The sequence below is a fragment of the Athalia rosae genome, chromosome 8, assembly GCF_917208135.1.
Source record: "Athalia rosae chromosome 8, iyAthRosa1.1, whole genome shotgun sequence".
In the NCBI taxonomy this organism is placed as follows: Eukaryota; Metazoa; Arthropoda; class Insecta; order Hymenoptera; family Athaliidae; genus Athalia; species Athalia rosae.
The window spans coordinates 5,334,287-5,355,149 of NC_064033.1; the positions used below are offsets into that span (position 1 = coordinate 5,334,287).

Genomic DNA, 20,863 nt, shown 5'->3' on the forward strand with positions numbered 1-20,863 from the left:
CATCCAGAGAACCGAAAGCTCACGCACTCTGCGAACTTTTTTAAAAAGCTCTTCGTAAAATGCTGCCAGCAAGGGGGGGTGATTCTTCATACGTATTACAGATGTCGTAAGGGTTGTTGTTCGTTCCATCTATTCTGCGTTCTGTAGTCGATGATGAAGCATTGTTAACCTTAATTCTTTAATGACAGATACTAAATTTGCTAGGGGTTTACAAACCGCGGTGATCCTGTAGCGGAATTTGTGCGGTCATTTACTTTGGTGTTTGCTTTGATTCCGAAGGTGACATCGTTCGTTTAGTCGGACGATCGACAGGGACAATGGATTAACTAACATCGTAAGTATTAAATGTTATTCCTATTCAAAAGATTCCTTTCCGCCTAAAGCATCTACGATATTCTCCCTGCGGCTTCGGTGTATCAGATTATTTGGTCGGCGGAAGTAGTAATTTAGAACTTCGGTAGATATATCGCACACCCAATTCACGCCCTTTCTTCAATTACCAAGCGTTATCAATTTTCATTTCACAAATCTATCGGCAGCTAGACATAAATACACATCTGTATCCATGCTGTATCTTTAGAGTCAGATCATTATCTTCATTCGCTACCTGTTGTATGATTTCTTGTTTAGGGTAAACTATTGATACAATAGAAAATAATCTCTCCATCAAAAATCTGTCGAATGGTTAGTTGGACGATAGAGTTATCTCAAAATCACTCCATCGATAAGATAGCTACGAACCTAACAAGGTGTATTACACGATACGAATTTAAACAAGCAATAAATTTAAAGTGTACTCAAGTCGAATGTGGCTCGATCAAGTTCTGCTGTGAATGTCAATCTCGATCGTTTGTCAGACACCGCTTCATCCTTCATTCAATTTGATTAAATCAATTTTTATTTTCCAGAATCCGTGATGTGATAAAGTAGACTGGTAAATCATCACCCACGATGGTGACCTTATGGTCGGGCCGGCCAGGGTGGCTTGGAAAGTTAGGACTTCTGTTGCTAGTGTCGTGGCTCTTGGTTCTCGTCTTATCGGTTTCTTACATATTCAAAAACAGCCCGTCGTCACCCTATGGCGATAACCCAACGGAAAAAGATCATGCTCAACGATTGACTCAAATAGTTAATGATTTTGACATTCTCAAAAAACAAAACGAAGCTCTGAAAAGCATCATTTTAGGAGAAGGTTCGAACCACGTACAAGGAGATCACTTGGGTACCCTGCAGGAAAGATTAGAAAAGGCATCAATATATTACGATATATTCGACAACAATGGTCGCCAGAAATCCTCGCGAAATGGAGAGCCGAGTCTCGAGTACGAAGAATTACGACGTAGAATACGCGACGGTGTGCAGGAAATGTGGTGAGCTATCCAGTCTTACAAAGTTCGTGAGTCGATATTATTGCCGAATATTTATCTCACCACTTATGCATCCAGGTACTACGTAAACTCGGAATTAAAATTACTAAAAAAAAATACCTACGACTTTGCTCCCGAACAAAGAGACAAAGATGTCGAGAATGCGTTGAAAAATGTCTGGGAACATAAGAAGTCGTTGATACAGGATATCGATCGACTGGCTCAAGTTGACGGATACCAAGACTGGCGGGAAAAAGAATCTAAGGATTTATCTGATCTCGTTCAAAGAAGATTCAAGTGAGTCGTAATCGAAAGGATTTTTTCACGGCAAAGATCGGCGTTCGTAATATTTGTACCTTCATTTTTTTCAAGGTATCTACAAAACCCCGAAGATTGCGATAGAGCTAAAAAATTAATATGCAGTTTGAACAAAGGTTGCGGTTTTGGATGTCAGGTAAACATTTTCGACACCAGAAAAACTTGTGATTGCGATTAATTGAAACTTTGTACAATACCTACAGGTTCATCATGTCGCCTATTGTTTCTTGGTCGCGTACGGCACTGAGAGAACATTAATTTTAAAATCCAAGGGATGGCGATACCAGAAAGACGGATGGGAGTCCGTATTCAAGCCAGTAAGTGACACGTGCTTGTCAGCGAGTGGCGTATCTCATGCCAATTGGCCCGGAGATTCTTCGAAACAAGTGCTCTCGTTACCAATTGTCGACAACGTCTATCCAAAGCCAAAATATCAACCGCCGGGTGTACCTGCAGACTTGGCACCCAGATTGGAAAAACTTCACGGTCATCCCATCGTGTGGTGGGTTGGCCAGGTGTTGAAGTATTTGCTGAGGCCGCAGGAAAATCTTCAAAAGGTTTTGGACTACTCCAAGGAAAAAATGGGCTTCAAGTCCCCAGTGGTCGGTGTTCACGTCAGAAGAACGGATAAGGTTGGTACAGAGGCTGCGTACCACGATATAGACGAGTACATGGTCAAAGTGAACGAGTACTACGATCAACTCGACATAAAGCCTGAAGAAAGACGAGTGTTTTTGGCCAGCGACGATCCAAAAGTAATCGTTGCAGCGAAAGAACGTTATCCAACTTACCAGATAATCGGAGATCCAGAGATAGCTAAGACTGCATCGGTTTCAAGACGGTACTCGGACAGTTCCTTGCAAGGTATAATAGTAGATATACACCTTTTATCTTTGTGCGATCATTTGATCTGCACGTTTAGTTCGCAAGTTTGTCGAGTCGCCTATGAAATTATGCAGTCATTTTATCCGGATGCTTACAATCACTTCTCTTCGTTAGACGACGTTTATTATTACGGAGGTCAAAATCCTCACCCACACTTGGCGAGGTTGAACCATTCGCCGAGAAGTAACGGTGAACTAGAATTAAAAGTAAATGACCCGATCGAAGTGTTCGGTAATCATTGGAACGGGTACTCGAAGGGTAGAAATGCGAGGACTAATACCGTGGGGTTATATCCAAGTTTCAAAGTCAGAAATCCGATAGAGGCAATCGATTTTCCCAAATATCCTAACGTCCCCCTAGAAGTGGATAAAGAGCAATAATGATAATGATTCTTTTAAAATCGATTTTAAACGACTTCAGGATATAATTTAACTTCGTACTAGTAAATCTAACCATGCCACAAGTTTAAGTCGAACTCATTTTTGGGTAGGATTAAGACGCGGCTTGGCGATGTGCGTAAATTCTTCAAGTCAAAAAAATAGATAATAAGTATTATTCAACGGTCACACATAATTTTTATTTAAAATCACTGATTGTGATTACAGAGATCAAATACAGGTATTAAAAATTTTCGATCAGTATTTATATCTGAGTTATTTAAAAGCAGTTATCGTTAAAAATAACAAAAGCTGAATAAACGAATAATTGAATAAATCGATGAATCGGTGCCAACGGACTCCTAAAATTCAAGGTACTATCAAATTATTTGGTGATTCATTTATTTGTATTTCTTTGTCACAAATTTATTTCAAATCCGACGTGCTGCCTTTTGAACGTCAGCAAGTGTTTAACGTTAATAATTGTTTGCTCAAAATTGTGCAATTCGTTTGTACCAGGGACTTGTCCCTACTAATTATTACAACGTGGTTATCACCATGTTTCTCGTCACAAACTATTGACTATACATATGATATCGCAATAAACTAAATTGCATGAATATGTATAGGATTTTACTGCTATACTTTAGCATACTATTAGAACACTGGTATGAATGAGGAATGTTTCAAGATGCAGTTATTAGAAAAAAAAAATATCTAATTTCAACGTCTTATATTATAATTTAAATTTTATCATCAAAATAACGATAGTATTAATAATAATAATTTTTATTCTGCCGGCTCTTCTTACATACATTTAAATAATATAAGAATTTTCACAATAGCGAAGGGTATTTTATATCGACGATATAAAGAATGTAGTATTAAATAAGTTTTAGCATTTCTTTAGTGCTTGTATATCGCTGAAAAAATTATTTCATATTGAACGCTAGTAAAAAAATAAATATGACAAACAAACATTTCCTAACTGACCGGAGCGATGGTTGAACCTGGCTTGAGGCCTACCTAGAAAGTATAAACTATTAATTATATCAGGGGGTCATTCTTTACATTCGCACCCGAATCTATAAATATTGTAATATATTTTCTACCATCATATATAAATACGGACAAAAGAAAAGAAAAAAACAACTTGTTACTATATTGTATAATTGAATTTGCTTCTAAATAATAAATATTTAATTATCGAACCACGCGTACAAATTTGAAATTTTGAACTTTTCAGTTCGAAAAAAAGAGAAAAAACAAAAAACTAAATCCGCATGCGCGTCGAGTGGTTCGTTCAAAATGGCGGCAGTTGAATAAAAATAAAATTTGTGAATTGTTTTGAATCCTGTGGGTTGTAGAAATGTATAAAATTTTGCGCGTTAACGTTTCGGATTTACCCGTACTCTGCCGGTGCTATGGAACTCAAAGGTATTGAACGACAGGGAGATGACGAGTTTGAAGGACAAAGTAAAATCTTGATCAGAATAACCTTTCTTTCCCACGTCTGTCAGTCTGGAAGGTTAGGTTATGTAATCTGATCACGACGTGAAAACATGTTTGAAATAAAAGGTTCCTTGCGATATACGACCCGTCAGTTTTGAGGCGCAATTAATTTTGTACCATGATATCATCAAAGATAATTTGTCCGTCAGGAAACAGCCAAATCATTACGAAACACTGTGCATTGAAAAGGACTCGACGCAAAAGGAAATTCGGGATGCATTCATCAAACTGTCAAAAAAAGTAACGCTGTTATTTTCAACATAAGATACAAACATGACTCGCACCATTTTCAACCTCGCATCATTCTCTGATAATTCCAGCTTCATCCGGATATGGGAATGGAAGGCAATCACGCGAAATTCGTGAAAGTCAACGAAGCTTATAAAATTTTGAGCAAGGAACTTAGCAGGAGGCAATATGACATGGAATTGAAGTATCGTCACGGGGCTGCTCATTACTACGAACCACATTATCGACCCGGATCACATCATCAACGGGCGCAGAATTACTAGTAATAAGATTTGTCACCGCGCCTGCACCTTAAACGATAACTGTCGATATAAATTGTTATACACTGTTTTTCTCTTTTTTTTTCTATAGTTATTACGACGATCCGAGGCAGTGGGCATCTTCGCAGAGCAAGGAAGACTTCGAGAACAACTATTACGGAATAAAGGGAGTGAAACGCGTGTCGAATACAACGATAGCAATGATGTGTGTTCTAGTGTTTGTCATGGGTTCAATCGTACAAGGAATGGCTATAAAATATTCTTTCGTAAGAAATCAGCAGTACTTACAAAAACGACATCTCAAGGCGGAAGAGCACCATAAAGAAGTCCGTGCAAATGCAATAAACAAGACACGAAAGGAGCAACTAACAAATTTAGAACAAAGGTACGTCGATGCCGAAAACGAGAGGATAGACTACTAAAGGTAGGACGCCAATTATTAACTCTCCGATAATTAAGTCGGGTTCGATGTGGTCAGAAAACTTGCAGAGTTCTGACGTACCGACAACCTAGTTTGCTGGGGATTTCAACGCATGTATAGGCTATTTTAAACGTTGAATTTCCTAATTCAGAGAAGTTGACCATCTGAAAAACTCTGGGTAGCAAAATACGATAATAATAATAAATTTTCTTATTAATTTATTTCGTTCGCGAGATTCTTACATCCGATAAACATTTAAATATAATTTCACGTAATTGTACTCAGTCCCGCTGTATATATGGAAGAAGAAAAAAGATTTAAAAAAAAAAAAAAAAATGAAAAAAAAACAAAAATAAATAAATATACATCTAGAAGAATATTTTGAATATACACGCAGTACAAATCATGTTCGCGTGTATGATAATCTGGAGAGCGAGAAAAAAACAACAAGACAAATAAAAGAATTAAAATTCAAAAAATCGAACAATATTTTTCTCACATACAGTACTCGTTTAAACTTAATTTTTTTCTTTTTAATTAGAGTAATTAAAGTTAATAATTATCACGATTTACATTGAAATAAATATTTTTCGGTAGTCTATAGCTATGCACCGATGATCAATATCGGTAATTGCTTTCTGTTTTTCTCTTTTTTTCTCTCTCAATTTATCCCGTCCATTGGAAGCGACGTCGTCAAATCTGCGGATCGGGCTCTCAGAGCTCTTTGACGTATGTGACGATTTCCGCATGCGGATGAGCCGGCGTGAAAATCGGCTTTCCCTCGCCGTCCGTGTATCTGGCGTACGGCAATTCGTAGACCGGTACGAACCCGAATCGCTGACAGAGCTTACCCGAAAATAACGAACTGCAGTCCGATCTCAAAATATGGAAGCCCAGGTCCTTCGCCATCGTCCTGTAAGCCGATCGAACGATTTATACTTTGGGATCGCGGATCCCTATTCCCTATTTTCTAGCCGCGGTATAAATACTCACTCGGTTTTTTCTACGAGGGCTCTAGCCACCCCTCTGCCCCTCCACGATCCGTCGACGGATATTATCCTGAATTCCAGGACCCTTTTGTCCGGGTACCTCTTCGACAAGTTGGCCTGGGCGTCCACGTGATTCAAGAGTTTCAAAATCTTTTTGAATTTCGGATTCGCGCAGTTCTTTACGTAATCCGGTTCCCCCTCCTTCGGAGGCTCCATCTCACCTGCGAACAGAGCGGAAATTGCCTTTCATTCGATCCTCGTCCGAAGCTACGAAATTATTTCGTCGGCGACGGCGTCCCGCAGATTTACAGCACAGCGATGTAACGGCGATATATTTCAATTCCGCCGCGCGATATTTCCTCACCGTTTATCGTGACTCCTATGATCGCGCCGGAAGAGGAAACTGCCATCAGACTGAGGTTGTCGTCTATGCTCGACATGCTGTACTCCTCCAGTTCGACGCACGTGCTGTCCTCCCCCTCGGGAATCAGTCCGATCGATTGATTGAGTGGCTCGTCTCTGAAGAAAAATCGCCTGAGAAATTTCAATACCGTTTCTTTGTCATCACGGCCGATCGTCCGGAGGTGGTAGTCCATCACCCCTCCGCTGGAGTCGTTGTCGGCCAGCTGAATAAAATATAGAATGCGATTTCAAGTAAGTTTTTCGAATCGCGCGATACCACCATATATTTAACACTCACCCGCCACATTTCTGTCATAATTAACTCCTTTATTTGTCGCACACATTTTACAGGGTATATTGTATCTATATGTGTATACCGTATATACCGATTTATCAACCCGTCACGTTGTAAACTGTGCGGGCAGAAAATCTAACGATTCATTAAACATGTCATTAAAATGTTGGACGTCACGTCGTACAAGACACTACTCTGTCCCGGCATACGTCCGGTGGTGTATAATCTAGTTTAGTAGCAGCTACAAAATTATACTAATCACAAGCGCGACCGCTGTCAGTTCTGATTAAATTAATATTCATCACAGTTGTCGTTCGATCGATTCATTACACTTTTCCGCACCGCGCGTACGTGCGCGGTAAGAAGTGTTTGATTTATGCGAACGATTGATTTTCGCAACCCCGACATAACCTACGGCTTTCCATTTTCATTTCATATACTTCGTCTGTGATTTGTTTTTTTTTTTACAGTTTCAGGATAATTAATCGACTCGCCGCAGTCGCGTTTCGCACGAAACTTCTGCATCGTTTTCTCCGTAGCGTACATCAGAGTGTGCGTGTACGTATGTACGTACGCAGCTGCGCGACCCACGGAATCGACAGGAGAGATTGAAAAGAGGGATACGGAAAAAATAGCTGCGTCGGGGAAGGATAATCCCGCGGTACACGGAGAACAGCGTATGCTAATTTCGTAAACCTCTGTTAATCCCATCGTTAATCCCATCGTTAATCCCGTTGCAGAAGAAATCTCCCACAGATTCTGTGCACATCGCAGAGATCGAAACAATCGTACCCCGGATATCGGAGATCGCCGATAATTAGAGCCATGTTATATCGAAAGGCAGTCGCGTCTCGATGACGACCGGGGGGGATTCGGCCTTCGATCGTCAACGGTAAAAGGAAAATTTAAACCATCTCCTTCTTATCCCACTTCTTCGTCTCCCCATCCTCCGTGCACGCGATTGATCACAACTCCGTTCCGATTCGTCGAAAATTTCTTTACTTCGAATATCTGATTTTGCCCGGCGAACGAATCGGAGCTTCGCAATCGTGCGGATTAGGTATTTTTTTTTCCCCTCCTCTTTTTCTTTCTAATTTTTCATCCGACTTCGAGGGATTAAAATTTTCATTAACGTCCTAACGAGTTTCATTTTCAAAGGAGAATTTTGTGGACATCATTCCCCCTTCGTTTCATCGAAGAACAGATTTTAACAATCTTTCCAAAAAACATTTTATCACGTCAACAAAGACTACGACGACGATAAACAACACTTTACTTGTTTTACCAAAAATCGAGCCTGAAAGAAACTTTTCATTTTTCGCAGGACGTTCTTCTTACCGAGTATCTGGATATCCTCGGAGCATCCTTGGCGAAACCAGTTCGTCCTTTTTCATTCTCTCTATCGTCGATCCTCGCGTTCTGAATTTTCGAGATGAGAAGGGCCTCCATTTTAACGGTGCGGAATCGACGACGCTCTCGCAGGCGAAAAATAACCGACCAATGTAACGACGGGCAACGGGCAAAAAAAAAGGTGAACAATTTTCACTTCCACTCCAACGAATCGATCCTCGCCTATTTTATTACCCTCGGACTTCCGGTCGCCTCAACGGATCCAACGATTCAATTGACGCGAGGTAAAACGAAATGCATCAATAACAATCGCGAGCTAACCGGGTTGGTTTATTGTGCTATTCGGAATAATGCGCGATTGGATTGGTACTGCGGGCGGCTGATATGAGAGGCGTTCTCTTATATAGTCTATAACCAGCTATCGGCCGCAATAATGAGCCATTCTTTACGGTCTCGCCACAGGTTCAAGGGCGAGAAATTGTCGCCGTTTGTTACAAACGTAAAATAAACATGATCGCATTGTGGGATATTCGTTCGTGTAACCCGCGCGCTCCGCGTAGACGTGTTCGTCGGCGCAATTTCGTTACCGACAAAGATCGCCGGTGCCGATTAAATACAAAGGGAAGGTAAAATGAAAAGGAAAGTAAAAAAGGCCAAAGGAACGGATACGGAAAAAGGAACTTGGCGCACATGAGGCTGGGCCTCGTTCGGGTACTAGGACAATTATCAGATTCTTAATCTCGTTTCGTTTTGTCCTCGTATAATTGACTTTTCTGTACTGGTGTGCGTGTATATGTAGATATATGTGTAATACGAGCTGGGGAGATGCAGTCACGTTCGTTCCTCGCGTTGTATGTATGGTATAACAATTATCAAAGCGTCTGTCATTTGCGCCGATTGTCGATGAAACGATAAAAATCATTTACTCGATTCGATTCTAATACGGATATTTCATCCGCGTTCGATCTGAGGTTTGTCACTTTTTTTTTATATCGTTTCGTTGAATCTGTAATCACCGTTTCAAATTTATCCAGCCATTTATTTTAGTTATATTCATGTACTTGGAATTTATTTCATTCGATATCGTGCTGGGATTTCGACACTATTTCTTCTTTTTTTTTTCTTCTTTTTTTTTTTCAAATTTTCCCTGCACCGTGACACCATCGTTATGTTGTATATACGTTACGTATATACATATATATATGTACAGCGTACGATTTTATCGATAAATTCGATGGAAGTAAAACGAAAAAAAAAAATAACAATATATATATAAATAAATAAAATTGATTTATGTTTCACGGATCACTGAATATAATAAATATACATATATATATATATACTGCATATAAATCGATACATACGATATATGTACACCATCTATGTTTATTATTACACAACACGGATGTGTACATGCAAATATATATACCTATGTATATATATTTGATATAAGAAAAGTGAACCGCAAATAATTGACCAGAAATATTTTATATATACTATAAAGACGATATAATTACAGATCGGGAATTGCGATCGTACGATATTTAAATGAGAAGAAAAGTAAAGTAAAAATAGAAGAATTTTTTTTTTCTTTTATCCCAACGTACATACCGTATACCGTATGACATGCGATTTGTCAAACTTGTATTACGATTTTTTTCCAATTGTAAGTCAATATCTAAATGGGGGTTTGTATTATATATGTATACATATGTGTATACATACAAGAGAGCTGGCTCGTATATTCGATCGTTCTCTATTTATTCGTTTATTTATTTATTTATTTACTGTAATTTATTTTATTTTTTGTCCATATTTTTTGCGGGTTACGTACATTATACAATTTTTCATCCGCCATTTTGTCGGTGTTTTTTTTTTTTTTTTTTTTTGTTCGTTATCCCGCGACAAATAAATCGTAAGGTAAGCGAGTATATTACACGGATGCGGATCAGTCGATACACGCGAAAGAAAGAACTGTAGAGGGGAAAAGGTTTTTTTTTTTTTTAAAAAAAAAAAAACAGAAAAAAAAGAGGTGAAAAAACGTACAACAATTGTTCGCATATCGTCCGATGGAATAAATACGATGATAACGATACTGTAGCGTAGACGGATGCAAGTTTTTTTCTATTCGACGGACGTTTATAGATATTAATGTCCGTGTTAATATCATCTCGTGTATCGTTTGAAAGAATAGAATGATTGATTGATTGATTGATTGATTTATCGAACGATGTATTTATCAGGCCAATGCTCACGAAGAAGATCGTAAAGCGCGTTTGCAATTTTCTACGCTGGGAGAATAGCAAAAGCTGAGATTGGGCGTGCAACAATGACAAAGATGGAAGGAAGGAAGAGGAGAATTGACGAAACGGAGATGAGGAGGTGAAAATTTTCGAGTCAATGTATACGTCACGTCGCAGGTATGTATACGTTTTATAAGGTATGTATGCAAATCTCGCTCGCTCGCTCGCTCGCGGTGTTGTCGAGACAATTTTATAATATGAAGCGTAACGGAGGTCGTCATTACGACGCGATGCCAACAGGATGTTCCAATTTTCGTACCCCGGAGTCTCCATTTTTATTATAATCAATTATTCAATTGGTCCGCCATCATCGCATCTGCATACCAGAATCGAGGCACGTGATACACCTATAGTACAAATGTACGTGCGTATCTCTCCTCTCCGATTCGCGTGCAACGATCAAATTTTTTCATAATTTTTTCTCTTCTTCTTCTTCTGCCTCCGTTTTATCCTTCTTTCTTTTTTTTTTCAGATCCGCTATCATCTCCGCTTATTCGATCCATCCACCTTTGGAGCGTCTTGACTTTTTCCCCTTCTGTTGTATCTTTCTTCGAGCTTTTTTTCTCTCTTTATCCCGTTTCTTCTGCTTTTATTGCTCCACTTTTTTCCTCGTCTTTGTTTTTTTCATCTTTCTTTCTGTCTTTCTTTCTTTCTTTCCTTCGATTTTTTTTTCTTCTCGTACTCCGATCTCCGCTCGTATAAAACTGCATTCCACCTCGATATCCTCTCAAGTTTCATCTGCAGGATATACATGTAACATACGTATACCTTACGTATGTACACCATATTTGCAGTACATATAAATTTTCATATGTGGACGGTAAAAGTTGTGCAGCTGGGCGGATTTTTTTTCGACCTCTTATAAAGTTTCTGCAGCCTTTGCAGCAGCTGCTTTTTCGTACAAATGTGCATAAAATTATTGTCAAAAAGTTGTTGTACCTGATCTTCCTTGCTCAGTTTTTTCTTCATTTTTTCCTCTTTTATTTCAAACTTATAAATCCTGCAGAGTTGTATGAAAAAAACGCGTTTAAATATTCCGTTGGAAAAAATTTTATTTCGCAATCTTTGCTTCGATACTTATTTTCAATCGACATCCGATTGAATAAAATAGGAAGAAGATAACTGTAAAGGACATTTTGAAACGGAACGGTTTAGATTTTATCGCGTGCAGGGTATATACTTATGTAACATAATGTTATTCAGGGTATTTTTGGAAGAAGAAAAATATTTTTCAAAAAATTGAATAAATAAAAACATTGTAGGAGGGTGGGGGGGGGGGGGAAGAAAAAGAAAAATGCATCATTTCGAACGAACGCAATAATATTATCAATAATATACGGATGTAATACATTAATAACCAGTTATGGGAGTATCGTCATTTAGAAAGAATTGAAAGAAAACAAAAAGAAAAATAATAATTTTAAAGAAATTAAAGGTATCCTTGTTCGCATACGTATACGTAACAAATATTGAAACACATAGAGACATGTATGTACACTATGTATATACCATGTGACGTACACGGGAGATATCTATATGCATATAATTACATATAGATTAGATTAATTTTTTTTCCATCATTTTCGATATATTTTTCATAATTTTTTTTTTTTTTCTCTTCGTTCACATTTTTTTTTGCATCGGGTAGAGGCACAGCGTCCTTCGATCGCCGATATCAATATTGTAATTGTACATGAATATTATACCCGTGTACAATTATACCTATATAACGTACAATGATTCACGATCTATATAACGTCTACAATAACGTGTACGGTGCACATAAGTATATCGGTCGAAGGTAAAAAGAGAAGCGAGAAAAAAAGAAAAAGATAAAAAAGAAATCGAAAAACTGAGACACAACGAATTGCACACAATTGGACACATACATAAAATGATTGATTATCGTTTTTCGTCAAAGGACGACGATCGCGCCGATGAAAAATGGGAAAAAAAAAAGGAAGAGTTTTCCTAAATTGACATGAAGAGACGCGATCTGCGAAATCGAAGATCCGTAATTGTTTTTTGGTTTTTTGCTTCCCTTTTCGGACAATAAGAGCACGATATTTTTTTTTTTTTCAATTTTCGTTCTATCCGTATAACGCGCTATACGCCATTACAGGTACAATATCGCACGTAATGTCAGGGATATAATATTAAATATAAATGGATGTAGATCGCCTTGAATGTTCTGCGATACAGTATCGGCTTATGCAGATATTATAACAAAACGATCGTTCTACAATTTATACACGATGCTAGGTATATACCATACATCATATACGCTCTTATTATACCCGATGTCATTTATTTCATGATATCCCATTATTGTATTCAGTTTTCGCCGTAAAATCATACGTTACAAATAACGATAAGAACCTGCGGTCCGTAGAATTTTTTTTCGGTTTTTTCTTTTCGCCCCCCAAAAAAGCGGGATGTAAATTTCGACGAAGAAATCGAAGAAAAAAAAAATGAAAAAAAATGAAAAAAAAACAAAGAAAGAAAAAGAAAAGCTGCAAATGTCAAAAAGTGAAAATGAAAATACTGACCTTTGAAACACTGAAAAAAGACGGTTCGATAGCAATATTTAGATTTCCGTCTCTGTATTCCCTCCGCGCGTAACGTCTTCCCCTTTTTTCGAATTATCTCCCTCTTTCTATAAGAGATCTCAACGCATCGGTTTCCAATTTTTTTTTTTTTTTGTTTTTCTTTTTTTTGTCACACGTCCTTATCACGCCCGGGTCGCCCTGCACCGACGATGCTCGAAGTTCGCTTCTAACTGCTGTGATAATGCACATGGCGAACCTACGAACCTATATTAGGTTTAACTAATCGCAATTTATTCCCGCGACGTTTGCATGTGTGAAGAAAAAAAAAAAAATAAAAATGAAATAAATCGTATACACACGCAATGCGTACACCGTATACCGTACATGTACCATTGGTGAATTCAATTCTTTATATTCTTCACGCGTCCGCCGTATTACATCCCCCACGACGATACACGATGTACATCACGTTATTCAGTCGGATATTAGCCGGCGATCATTTCATTAATCAATCATCTAAATTCCTCGTCTCTGCCCGCAGATTTCTTCTTTTGCGGCCCCCGCTGCACCGCAGGAGCGAAGAAGAAGGAGAAGAAGAATTTGGAGATCATCTGAAATAAGAAGGAAGAAGAAAATTGCAGAAAAAGGAAAAAGAAATGACGAAATATCTAAGAGGAAGAGGAACCGGAAGAGCTTGCGGTGGTATAAAAAAAAGAAAAAGAAAGGAGACGCGATTCGGACGGAATATCCTGCAAGAGGAAGAGGAAGCGGAAGAGCTTTAGGTGGTTAAAAAAAAAATTAAGGACTTTTATCTCAATTCTCTCGTACGGTGTGGGAAAAATTTCACGGGAGGCCGCTGCACCCCGTTGTCCAAGGGGCATATTTTCTCACATCTCTTTTGTTTTTGCTCTTCCGAAGGTATTCGAGAGCAAAGGATTTACGACCTTCGTTCGCTGATTTTATTGATATATACGGTGTGTAATCGAAGCAAAATCCCAACAATTACGATCGTTGTAAGGTTACGTTGCAGCGGTACGTATGTACATACGTACGTATAGGTACGTACAGGTACGTCGCATCGGTAATCGCCCGCAGGACCAAAAAAGAAGAGGGATAACGGTCGGGAGGATGGGGGGGGGGGGGGGGGGGGGGAAACCGAGAGGAGGATAATACCCGTGTGCACGGCGAGGAACGTGAGAGATACACGGGTGTAACGCGGTTGTGGGAGGAACGATGGAAGGAAAGAAACAACGGGGCCGACGACAGCCCGCGTCGTGACGTCGAAGGTCGAAATCGAGGAATAATAATTGTCTCCTCTCTCGGATCGGATCAGATAAACGAAACGCACAAATATAAATCAATCAGCGGCGGCCTCTCCTATAGGACGTGCTACACGCCCGCGTAGGTAGGTAGGTAGATAGGTATGCGCGAATATGTACATGTAAGTCGCACACCCTCGCTCTACCCAGATCACAATGCAAACCGCTCTTTCGGTTCCGCTTTTCTTTTTTTTTTTTTTTTGTCTCTCCGACGGAATTCCGATAACCGGATGTCTGTCTGATCCTGATCCTGATCCGACCCCCACCCCTCTGCCTACCTGCACTGGCCGAAAATGACGTCCAAGGAATTACTCGATGAATGGTATTGTTTTCTTTTTTGTTTGTTTGTTTTTTCGTTTATTTTTTATTTTTTTTTATTATTTTCTTTCCTGTCACGATCGCTAATGAATTCTGTCGTCGATTCGTCAGGTGTCCGCGGACGTCGGAATTCGCCGGGCCGTTTTCAAATGGGATTCGTCGGGGTGGCGCACGTTGCACCTGGTCATTCGAATTCAGAGGACGTTGGTAACGACTACGAGAGGCTCTCTGAAACGAAAATCGAGAGTCAATAATTATCGACACCTGGAGACGAGGTGCGAGCCGAGCGTTTTCTTTCCCTCTTCTTTTCTTCTATTCAATTAACTTGTTTCTGTTTTTTTTATTTATTTTTATTTATTTTTATTTATTTTTTTCTTCTCTCTTCCATCGCCGATTTACTCGACGTTATTTATAATTCACCCCGTTGCACGTCGTATATTCCGTTACGCCGCTCTGTGTAATTAACTCGGATCAGTGCATAAATAATAGACCCATTAGCATACGTGTCATTTATTATCTCCGAGTCGGATATTAATTTTTTCCATAATAATTAATCGTTACCGGCAACACGCTTTTACAACGGCTGTGCGATTAATATCTCAACAATCCCGCTGTCTTGTAAAACGTGCGACCCCGTTGTATGGGAGCGTGGCGAAAAAAATTCGCAAACAAACGCGTTAAAAGATAGAAGGATAGAAATGCTCGAATTACGAATATCCCTTATTAATTCAGATTGATTTCCCTCAGGCTGTGGATCCACCGGAAGAAGAGCAACGGAAAACGAAAAACGTAAAACGAAACGGAACGCAAGGAAAGAAGAGGAGTACAAAAATGAGGATAACGCGAGTCGAACCAGGGGTATCCCGATCGCGCAACAAGTCCGGCGAAAGTAGATCTAACAGAGGCGGGTGTACGGCGTAGCTGATAAGCCGAGGAAATAGGAGATGGATAATTCTCGCCTGTTTGGTCGACGTTTGATTCCGTTATAAGAGGAGGCCGAGCACCGCGTCCGAGTTACATTCGATTCGCCGTGCGTGACATACGCGTCGTCGATAACCGGCGAACGTTTGCCGCTAACCGAACGATTCATATGCGCGAGATCTCGTTGTTAATCTCAGTTACAAGATACGCTCGAATAAATTAATCGAATACATAGTAAGTAAATATCGCGTCTCCCTCCGTTTCTGTAATCTTTTTCTATCGACATTTTTCATTTTTCTGTTTTTATTTTTATTTTCAACGAATATCGTTACAGCTCCGACGCTCCGCGGCTGTGGCTACCTTGAAAATGGAATGATAATGTCGTCTCACAATGGCCGTTATGTAATATTAGCGTCGAGAAATAGGTAATTCTAAATAATTTCTCATCGAATTACGTTCGCGCGCGCCATACATGTGTATCCATGTAACGTCTTATTATTAACGGGAAATTTACGACACGTGGGTAATCGACCGTATTAATTTCAATATTAAATATACGTACACGAAGAAAAATTAAATGGCAAACGGATGAATGGAAAAAAAAAAAAACCGGTTATCCATAAAATAGAAAATAATCCTATCAAACGGTACACAATAAAACCCTACGACCGCACTCATTTATTTATTCATTATTCATTGCAGTTCTTTTTTTTATTTATTTATTTTTTATTTTTTACTTTTTATCTCTTTTTTTTTTTTTTTTTTTTCCACCGGTAAACGGTTTTCCCATTTTATCTGCAATATATATATATATATGTATATTCAGAGGTGACGAATCGCACGAAGTTGACGTAATATTTCCGACCGTACGTATCTATCTATCGTGTACATAATCGCTCGGGATATTTACGGACAAAAGATCGGCTCGTGATACGATTTTTATACGCTTTATACCGTACATCGAGTCTTTGCCGCGACACCGACGGCCGTAAGATCTGACTTTCGACCCTTCGACCTTGCAAAGGGCGGGTCGTCGCTATCTCCCTCGAAATGTCAGGATTCAACCTTCGCCTATTGTATTGTATTGTATACCGTACAATAGAGTCCGCGGTATATGATGACGATGATGATAACGGGTGAAAAGATTTTTTGATATCTTTCGATGAAAAACGCACTCGTCGCACTTCCGATATCGCGAACGTGAAACGGTTCATTTTTACCCGCCGCGTGTTGTATTCTTTTTTTTTTTTTTTTTTTTTTTCCAAATTTTCAAGGCGCACCTCTGTGCAACTCCGACGGATTTTTGCCGCCTTTTCGCATCGTCTGATAAAAATGACGTGACGCACGTTTCAATGCACGTAATTTTTTTTTTTTCTTTTATATATCTTCTCTCTCTCTCCATTCAATTTTTCATTTACATAATATATGTAATTTAATGTCAGTCACATTTACGTATACCTGTGTATACATATATGATGTATATTTTTAATACTCGATAATCTGCACCTATGCAGCGCCCTGTGTATATAAAATATTATCGCGTTTACGAACCGTATAAATTTATACCTGCAACTGTGCAATTATTAATTATCCGTAGTATACAGTTCGTGGGTTTTCTTAACGTATGTGAATGTAATTTAATTACACACGTCAGATATAACTGTGATTTATATGTATGCAGACCCATTAATATGCCCACGCGCATTCTGCATATAGAGAATAATGTAACGCGTCCTTCTCGCCACTTATTTTTTTACCCTTTTTCTTACTTTTTTTTTTTTGTTTTTTTTTTGGTTTTTTTGCTAAAGCACGTTTTTTAGGTTTCCCATTATCTCACCCGTTTATTTATTTATCACCCTACCTTGGTTCTATCCGCCCTTTTTTTTCTATTTTATTGTTACCGCAAATCGGATAGTTACCTACCTAATTATTCTGTTCGAATTTTAATCGCTAAACACTTAATGGACTTATATTGTATATTATATTATCTTGAGAGTAGGTAATTGTTATATACGTATATTATATTGAGTTACAGTTACAAGTAAACGTATAAGTGTATATTTATTTATATTTATGTAATAAGCACGTGAAATGTACGTACTGTAGAAAGACCTTAATTTATATAGCTGAATATTTTCACGTACACGGATAGCTTGAGAAGTGGAGAGACGTGATAATAACCTAATCACTCCAATGAGTGTGAAAATGAGCGAAAAATGAAAATGAAACTTCGATTCAATTTGGAAAAATGATCCTTGTTGCTGATATCAAATTATAAACTATAACTAGCTTGTCATCATTCATCATTACTTCCCCCTGAGTTTTTTTTCAATTTTTTGATTCATTAGTAAATAATCGATAGATCTTCTGAATCCCCTGCTGGCACCTGATGTAACACAGGTAGAGCGACACGACCTTGGCTTTATTTCAAGATTTTTCCTGATTATTTACGATTTTTCCCGATTTATTTCCAATTTTTTAATTATTCGATTACTCCATCTTCCCCGCCGAAGAAGTGACAGGTAGCGCCGTTACTCGAAATTCTTTGCCGCGGAATTTAGGCGAACTATTTTTCCAGGTTTCTTGCCCCTTGACTTTAGGTGACCCGCCTTACAGCGGAGGGGCGTTGACTGATGATAACTGAAAAATTCGGAATCATCATCTCACATTTTGAGAAAACTCCAAGGCTATAGGCTTACCGTTTTTTCGGGCTGAAAGGTGAAATAATTGGCAGAATTATTCCAGGACGCTGATCCTACGTGAAGAATGCGCGACGAACACGACGCCGTCGATCAAATTGATCTGGCGTCAAATCCCAACGGTATATCCTCGATTTTTTATTTTTTCCATCGATTATTTGGCGATAACTCGATCAATTTCATAGATGAAATTATTCTTCTTGCAGATTTGGATTCTTGAGACCAAAATACATAGAATTAACATAGAAATTCTCATGGATGAAATTCTCAACAGATACTCCGAAAAGATGTTTCTCGACCTGGTGCCTCATCATGCGCATGCCTTCATTCCTGTGTTATAAATCATACCGCTACAGGGTATAATGAAGACATCAGCTAGTCGCATGCTGGGCTGATCGTTTGCAATCATCTGTATTTAATCCTACTCCTAATAATACATGTACTACAATCACTACAATCACCGCATTTTTTCTTGGTCCTCGAAGTGTTCTGTGATATTGAACTGGAGTTACACCATCCTGGATTTATTCTACGATTTTTCTCTTATTTTTCAATTTTTACTGAGTTTTTTAATCTTTTCTAATTTTTCCTAATTTTTCCAATTTTTTTTCAATTTTTCCTGATTTTTTCTAATTTTTTCTATTTTTTTCTGATTTTTTTTGGATTTTTATGATTTTTTCTGATTTTTTAATTAATTATTCGAATTTTCCGCGCATTTCTCTGGGCGCCGCCATTTTCTCTGAGCTCCGCCCACCGCGAGTACAGCTAGCGCCATGTGGCGGATTTTTCGTGAACTAAAATCCCAGGTTTCTTGCCCCTTGACGTCAGGCAATGTGTTGCGTGAGAGAGATGTATTTCCTGGTCAATAGTTTTCCGGTTTTGGTTGAAGAAGGGTCAAAACTTTCTCGTTTTTTGCTCGAAAAAGTGGTCAATTCTTTTCAGGTTTGGCTGCAAGGAGGGTCAAAACTTTCTCGTTTTTTTGCTCGAAAAGGTGGTCAATACTTTTCAGGTTTCGCTGCAGGGAGGGTCAAAACTTTCTCGCTTTTTTGCTCGAAAAAGTGGTCAATAATTTTCAGGTTTCGCTGCAGGGAGGGTCAAAACTTTCTCGCTTGTTTGCTCAAAAAAGTGGTCAATACTTTTCAGGTTTCGCTGCAGGGAGGGTCAAAACTTTCTCGCTTTTTTGCTCGAAAAAGTGGTCAATACCTTTCAGGTTTCGCTGCAAGGAGGGTCAAAACTTTCGCGTTTTCCTAGGGGTTAGTTCACAAAAAATCCGCCACATGGCGCTAGCTGTACTCGCGGTGGGCGGAGCTTAGAGAAAATGGCGGCGCCCAGAGAAATGCGCGGAAAATTCGAATAATTAATTAAAAAATCAGAAAAAATCATAAAAATCCAAAAAAAATCAGAAAAAAATAGAAAAATTTAGAAAAAATCAGGAAAAATTGGAAAAAATTGGAAAAATCAGGAAAAATTAGGAAAGATTAAAACACTCATTAAAAATTGAAAAATAAGAGAAAAATAGTAGAATAAATCCAGGATGGTGTAACTCCAGTTGAATATCACAGAACACTTCGAGGACCAAGAAAAAATGCGGTGATTGTAGTGATTGAAGTACATGTATTATTAGGAGTAGGATTAAATACAGATGATTGCAAACGATCAGCCCAGCATGCGACTAGCTGATGTCTTCATTATACCCTGTAGCGGTATGATTTATAACACAGGAATGAAGGCATGCGCATGATGAGGCACCAGGTCGAGAAACATCTTTTCGGAGTATCTGTTGAGAATTTCATCCATGAGAATTTCTATGTTAATTCTATGTATTTTGGTCTCAAGAATCCAAATCTGCAAGAAGAATAATTTCATCTATGAAATTGATCGAGTTATCGCCAAATAATCGATGGAAAAAGTAAAAAATCGAGGATATACCGTTGGGATTTGACGCCAGATCAATTTGATCGACGGCGTCGTGTTCGTCGCGCATTTTCACGTAGGATCAGCGTCCTGAAATTATTCTGCCAATTATTTCACCTTTCAGCCCGAAAAAACGGTAAGCCTGTAGCCTTGGAGTTTTCTCAAAATGTGAGATGATGATTCCGAATTTTGTTGGAGGAGTTTTCTATGATATTCCTTCGTATTTTGGTCTCAGGAATCCAAATCTGCAAGCGGAATAATTTCATCTATGAAATTGATCGAGTTATCGCCAAATAATCGATGGAAAAAGTAAAAAATCGAGGATATACCGTTGGGATTTGACGCCAGATCAATTTGATCGACGGCGTCGTGTTCGTCGCGCATTTTCACGTAGGATCAGCGTCCTGAAATTATT

General features: G+C 38.7%; 3 protein-coding genes and 2 long non-coding RNA genes across 8 annotated transcripts; 4 read left to right on the forward strand and 1 right to left on the reverse strand.

The window, feature by feature from the left end:
* The first annotated feature begins 139 nt into the window (after window positions 1-139).
* Window positions 140-4,158, forward strand: LOC105686200 (alpha-(1,6)-fucosyltransferase). The gene is made up of 5 exons (XM_012400824.3): window positions 140-334; window positions 909-1,370; window positions 1,446-1,664; window positions 1,740-1,821; window positions 1,889-4,158. The coding sequence occupies exons 2-5, from the start codon at window positions 952-954 to the stop codon at window positions 2,948-2,950; spliced, it is 1,782 nt and encodes a 593-aa protein (XP_012256247.2). The 5' UTR covers window positions 140-334; window positions 909-951; the 3' UTR covers window positions 2,951-4,158.
* A 67-nt stretch (window positions 4,159-4,225) lies between these two features.
* LOC105686748 (dnaJ-like protein 60) lies at window positions 4,226-5,750 on the forward strand. Its single transcript, XM_012401855.4, has 4 exons — window positions 4,226-4,384; window positions 4,609-4,699; window positions 4,780-4,970; window positions 5,060-5,750. The coding sequence occupies exons 1-4, from the start codon at window positions 4,317-4,319 to the stop codon at window positions 5,388-5,390; spliced, it is 681 nt and encodes a 226-aa protein (XP_012257278.2). The 5' UTR covers window positions 4,226-4,316; the 3' UTR covers window positions 5,391-5,750.
* Window positions 5,692-13,501, reverse strand: LOC105686746 (arylalkylamine N-acetyltransferase 1). Of its 2 annotated transcripts, none has more exons than XM_020852540.3 (4): window positions 13,278-13,501; window positions 6,743-7,004; window positions 6,383-6,599; window positions 5,692-6,302 (listed from the first exon to the last, which is right to left on the reverse strand). In XM_020852540.3, the coding sequence occupies exons 2-4, from the start codon at window positions 6,972-6,974 to the stop codon at window positions 6,104-6,106; spliced, it is 648 nt and encodes a 215-aa protein (XP_020708199.2). In that variant the 5' UTR covers window positions 6,975-7,004; window positions 13,278-13,501; the 3' UTR covers window positions 5,692-6,103. The 2 variants fall into 2 exon arrangements, with proteins under 2 accessions (XP_020708199.2, XP_012257277.2); XM_012401854.3 differs by lacking the exon at window positions 13,278-13,501 and adding an exon at window positions 8,414-9,458.
* LOC110117014 lies at window positions 6,862-14,308 on the forward strand. The gene is made up of 4 exons (XR_007279916.1): window positions 6,862-7,967; window positions 8,400-8,606; window positions 10,669-10,845; window positions 13,819-14,308. It is a non-coding gene; the product is annotated as an uncharacterized LOC110117014 (long non-coding RNA).
* Window positions 14,309-14,425: 117 nt separating this feature from the next.
* On the forward strand, window positions 14,426-18,125 carry LOC125502085. 3 transcript variants are annotated; one of them, XR_007279919.1, is made up of 4 exons: window positions 14,426-14,918; window positions 15,026-15,189; window positions 15,662-16,069; window positions 16,170-18,125. It is a non-coding gene; the product is annotated as an uncharacterized LOC125502085 (long non-coding RNA). The 3 variants fall into 3 exon arrangements; XR_007279918.1 differs by having other exon boundaries at window positions 14,426-14,686; XR_007279917.1 differs by having other exon boundaries at window positions 14,426-14,682.
* Window positions 18,126-20,863: the final 2,738 nt, after the last annotated feature.